This window comes from Manihot esculenta, chromosome 10, assembly GCF_001659605.2.
Source record: "Manihot esculenta cultivar AM560-2 chromosome 10, M.esculenta_v8, whole genome shotgun sequence".
Classification (NCBI taxonomy): domain Eukaryota; kingdom Viridiplantae; phylum Streptophyta; class Magnoliopsida; order Malpighiales; family Euphorbiaceae; genus Manihot; species Manihot esculenta.
Window position 1 is genome coordinate 22,602,193 of NC_035170.2, and position 6,036 is coordinate 22,608,228.

Genomic DNA, 6,036 nt, shown 5'->3' on the forward strand with positions numbered 1-6,036 from the left:
TTAAAATTGTAAACATTAAATAATTGCTTATAAAATATAAGTTTATATATATATATATATATATATATATATATATATAAAATTATAGCTTGCTCTTGTTTTTCTAAGCCTAACAAATTTACTTATTTTTTTCCGAAAACAAAATTTATGATCGAGTTTATATGGTATTAACTTTCAATATTTAATTAAATCTAAAAATTTAAATTTTAATAAAAAAAATTATGAGATAATTACTATCGTACTTTTTAGAGTTTATCTAAATTAATTAAAATATTTTTATAATTTTAAAATTATATTAAAATATTTTTATATTTTTATTTTATAAATTAAAAAAATCAATTAATTTTTACTATTAGTCTATTAGTCAAAATTAAAAATAATTTTAATATTATGTCCATATATTTTGTGTTAACTCACTAGAATATCCTTTATTTTAAAATTATATTAAAATATCTTTAAATTTTTATTTTATTAATTAAAAAATATTATCTTTATATATTTTGTGCTAACTAACCACATAATTTTAAAATTACATTAAAATATTTTTAAAATTTTATTTTATTAATTAAAAAAACTTGATTTTCACCATTAATCTATTGATCAAAATTTCACCATTAATCTATTGATCAAAATTGACTTCATTTTCATCATTAATCTATTAATTAAAATTAAATAATAAATATTATTTTTAATAACATAATAAAAATATAAAAATATTTTAATATAATTTTAAAATTAGAAAAATATTTTAATTATTTAAAATAAATAAAACCATAAAAATGAAAATTTTAATTCACCAAATAAAAAGTATAAAGATATTTTAATATAATTTTAAAATTATAATAATATTTTAATTAATTAAAGTAAATTATGGATGACGACAGTAATTATTCCAAAAGTCATTCCAATTATATAAAAAGAAAGGTTTAGCTAGGGTTTTTCGAAATGAAAAATTGTCCCCCTCCACCGCTGATTGATTTTCCTCCGACCTTTCTCACCCGTCTACAACCAGCCCGAGAGCTCCCTCATCTCTTTGGTCATCGGATATTGAAAATATATTCTCTGTCATCTAAATTTTGTCTTCGTTTCTCTCGATTGGCGTCAAATTCGACTTTTTTCGGTGAGAATCTTGTTGGTGTTATGAATTGGTTTATTTGGCTTAATTTGATTTGCTTCTGCGAGTTGGTTTGAACCGCGATGCTTCTTCTGTTGTTTTTTTCTCCTGGTGATTTGATTGGGAGGATTTCTCATTGCAATTTGTTTGCTTGTTTACTGCCAGAGGGAGATGGGCAGTTCGAGCAGAGAACTTCTCCTTTTGGAGCACAAGAATCTCTCCGCATCTCCTCTTGGTATCTGCACTCTTGCTATTATATGTATTTGTCATGTAAAAAGGTGTTCCTGCTTACTGTTTACTTGTTTTTTTGTAGAATCTTCACTGCTTGTGTGTAACAAGGAGTCGATCTCCCATACCAAGAAAGCCCCACCTGATGGAAAGCCCATTGCGGCTCCAATTGCCCCAAGCCAAGGTAATTGTCTTCGCAAAATCCCCCAACCTTCTCTCTCTTTTTGCTGAGTTTTTCCGTTATTGAGTTTGTAGGAGCTATTCTTTTGTTACTTTAATTCGTTATGTTATGAAGATTGAAAATATGCAGATATGGGGGACTCACCATTTAATGGAAGTGGGGGGTAGGGGGGGAAGGGTGAAACACCTTTGATTTATTGTTTTGCAATAAACCTTTAGTTATTATTATTTTTTTTCCAGCTCATTGATAAGGGGTTGGGTGGAATTCGGAAGGAATATATTTGAGTAATTTTGGCGATCACACTTTGATTCTTGTACCTTAGATTGCACTAGTTTCAAAATTTTGCTATTTTCTGTTTTGATATCTATGTTTATATATGATCTGCTATTCATTTTAACATATGCATTTGAGTTAACTGCTTGGAAATATATGTATGCCTCACCATCTTTGAAGGATACCAGTTGGTTAAGCATGCTGTATTAGGAGTTCAAGTGGAAGATTGGATATGTTTCTTTGCATGAGATTTTCCTTTCTTATTTCCAAATATGTTTTTTTTTAATAGTTACAGTGATTAGCTGTTGTCCAAGGATATCTGTTTGACTTACCATTAGTTTTCTTGCTTATGTTCTCTGGCTGCTGAAACAATGAACTTATTCAAGCCCACATTAGACATTCTTGATATTGATTTACCAACTTATGATGTTGCTATTATTTATGTGAAATGTTTAACAACTTTTCTGATAGCTGGATGGTGTATCTAGCTCAAAATTTTTAATTGTCTTCAGTTTGATAGTTGGTGAAATTCCAGCTCAACTATGGTTTATATTTTGGCCATCACCTGTCAAAGGGCAAAAAAAAAAAGAGATTCAAAAAGAGAATCCAGCTTAGATAATTTTTATTTTGTTACCTATGGCTCTTTTTCTGTATATCCCTTGCCTTCATCTTCTTCTTCTTCCTCATTTAGGGTAGGCTCCCTAGGTTCTTTTTGCCATTCCTGTAGCTTTTGCTTCGTGTTTTAGATGTGCAATGAACTTTTTAATTAGAAAAAAAGGACTTCCATGTTCTATTAGAAAAGACTTGAAGAGAGTCGTATTTTTAGGTATTGTTCTTGTACACATCAATATTTAATAGGTAGAATGGTTGCCCAGTGATATCAATTTGTTGTTAACTGCAGGCTTTGTTAAATGTAATCTTTGCTAGGTTTTATTTGGGCATGCCAGATTGAAACACTTTGGACCTTTTCTTCTCTTGGAGAAAACTTGATGGCTCAAGATATATGGCCTTCACATGTGAGAAGTTCTTGCATGGAACTAAGTCCACCAGATTCCATATGAACTACCTGTTTACAAAATGCCATCTAAATATGACTGCAAATAACTGCTGCCTAAAATGACTCAGATAATATTGATGACAACTTATTAGTGGTTTAGTTCACAATACATGCCGTGGAGCATATTTATACAAGATTTTCTCTCTTTACGTGTCCTGATTTCTGCAAGGTAAAGAAGAACATCTAATCTGGGGGTTCCAGAAGAACATCTAATCTGGGGGTTCCATAACGTGTAGTGAGAAAATACCATAAAGAGAAACATAATTATGTATTTATTTTAACTGGGGAATCTGGTCAATGTATTTCACTCGGAAATTCAGGAAAAATCTTCATGAAATGTTTGAATTTTGATTTGGTCTTGTTTTCTTTTATGTTTTAATCAGCTTTGGTGGACCAATATACTATATGTCCTGTAATGGACAGGAATTCTAGGTGCTCTATTTGTAGTACACATGCTAAAATGATTTAATGATGCAATACTTTAAAACTTTCTTTAAGTTTGACCTCTGCTCATGCTTACAACAATTATTATTTGGAGGGTGAGCATTGCTGGAAGAACATGTGTAGTTGGATGTTTAATGCCTCATTGAAGTCCTCTTGGGATTAAGTGTGGCAAAGGAACTAGGTGCCAACTGTGCATTTGAGAACAGGTTGCTATGTTTACAAATTTGAGAACAGTCTGGGATTATTTTTTTCCTGCTGAATGAGCCTGCAACCATTAATTCCAAATTGGACTTAAAATACGGGGAAATCAAAGTCTTTTTCCAACTGCACAGGATATCAAAAGGGTTTGAATTTTGGGATCATATTGTGTTTTATGTCAAATACTATGCAACCACAATCCCAAACTGGAAATAAAATGTGAGGAAATCAAAGCTTATGTTGCTATAACAAACAATGCTAACACCATTTCTATTGCTTCAGTTTTGGGAAAAGTGAAAGATTTCCTAGGAGTCATATCTGAAGCCAATAAAAGGCTGCAGCAAGATGCCAAGGTATATTTATACTCGAGGAGATTTTTTTTTCTGACTTCCTGAATCTTCTAATTCATGAATTTTGTTCTTGAAAATTTGTAGGACAATACTCAAAACTATGATATTGAAGTGCTCACTGGAACTGAATCTGAAGTCATTGAAATGGTAATACTGTTTTTTCTATCTCTTTGCCGCAACAATAATTTTGTCGGCAATTCTAATTTAATTAATGATACACCTTGATTACAGGATTTAATGCTGGGAATTGCTGATCTTCATACTCCTGAAGCTATAGCTGCTGCTGAATCTGCAGTAAGTAATGCTCAACAATTGGTTCCTTCAGATTCAGACAGTAGTGAAACAGAATCAGAAGGTACAAGTGATGATGACGACAATAAATTAGACAGTGATGATGAAGACAAAGATGAGAAAACAAGCTTTTTATTGAAACACAAAACATCGAAGTTTGGTGAAGATGGTTCAAGTCAACCTGCTGGAAAAAATACATCCAAAAAGCGGCCAAAAATTGTTGAGATGTGTTGAAACTTAATTGGTTGGGAAAAGCTTGGCTCTACTAAGTTGATTGTATGATTGTTCCTTGAGGTTATGTTATCAGTTGAGAGTTTTCTCATTCTTCCAAACCTTCGTTCTGTACTTCATCCAATCCACAGCCCCCAAAACTCTTACCCATGGTTCTGTGTGGTGGATTGGAGAAGTGTGGTCATTGGAATACTACTAATGTATTGAGGATGTTGTAATGAACTTTTATGAAAGTAGGAGACCAAGTTGAGATTTTGGGCTATTTATCTTTCTAGCTGTTAGTCCCGGTGGGTGTAAAAGGAAGTGGGTGTATTGATGAAGACTTGTATTGAGCCAGAGTTTTTCAGCCGCGACAATGCTCAAATTTTTATGTAAGGGCTCATAGCTTAATTTTAAGAATTGGATATTGCAACTACAGATTCTACCCACTTTTCAATGTGAAATCCTTTTTCTTTCTCCATAATGCCTTGTAACTAGTAATGATAACATCTTAACACAAGGCTAAGAACTTGGCCCTCACTTAAAGTCAATAGTTCATTGAAGACATTGATCAAATATCCGACAAAAAAAAAGTTCAGGCATCACCCAATCAAAAGAACATGCTCTGTTTCTACTATCATACAGCTTGAGCAAACAACGGTATTAGTTGCAAAAGTTTTAACAAAAACTCTCAGATGACAAGACACAAATGATAACGATATTCTTGTCTGCTAGAAACAATGAAATTAAATGAAGAAGCATTTATATTAGTTTTTGGCTAAATAATAGATTGAAATTTGTTCAATTAATCTTACAATATGATATTTTATCGTCAAAATAGAATTCAGAGACTACTATGGTTGGCCATTGGTTTGGTCCAACAAAAGGAAAACATATACAGAATAGTTGTGCTGCCTTCGGCAGAAGATATATTGAAGCAATAGAAGAAGCTTCCTTGAATTTTTCTATTGCTGTGGTAGTATTTGAGTGATGAGGAAACTCTTCTGGAGAATAATAGATGATAATCTCCTCCAGTGCTTTCTTCTGTTTAAGCAAGTATTTAATAAATTCTAATGTATTGTCTTCTTTGTAAAGTTCAATATCCACTGGCTTCAGTTAATCAATGAGGTCTAAACTTCCAAATTCATACAACTCCATAGACAAGCTTGGCGCCTGAAATTTAGTTTGAAGGGGAAAATATCAACTTTGGAGAATAAAATAAATGTAGAGATAAATTTCAAGATGACAAGACTATCGTTTACTTGCATTGGAATTGGGAGCTGCTGACTTAAAAAGAAGGATCTCATGATGAGAGATTCTAAACGTTCACTACTGCAAGAAAAATATTCTTTTGACAAGAGAACACTGAAATTCGTTGTTAAAAATATATTATTTATTATTATTATTGTTAATAATTATTAATGAAAGAAAATATAGTTGTTAAATTTAAAATTAGATGACTATTATTTCAAATATAACGATGGCTAATGTTGTGGTTAATATTTATTTATAAAAAAATATTTAATTATTAAAAAAATAATAACTATTAATAAAAAAATATATGATCGTTTAAATTTAAATTAAATAAATTTTATGGTTTCAAATATAATGACCACTTATATTATTATTAATATTTATCCACGATATAAATAATTAATTATTTAAAAAATAGTTATTATTAGCAAGAGAG

General features: G+C 30.9%; 1 protein-coding gene across 1 annotated transcript; it reads left to right on the plus strand.

Annotated features, from left to right (window-relative positions):
- The first annotated feature begins 929 nt into the window (after positions 1-929).
- Positions 930-4,795, plus strand: LOC110623942. The gene is made up of 6 exons (XM_021768967.2): positions 930-1,120; positions 1,280-1,349; positions 1,428-1,526; positions 3,778-3,848; positions 3,930-3,992; positions 4,077-4,795. The coding sequence occupies exons 2-6, from the start codon at positions 1,286-1,288 to the stop codon at positions 4,368-4,370; spliced, it is 591 nt and encodes a 196-aa protein (XP_021624659.1). The 5' UTR covers positions 930-1,120; positions 1,280-1,285; the 3' UTR covers positions 4,371-4,795.
- The last annotated feature ends 1,241 nt before the right edge of the window (positions 4,796-6,036 follow it).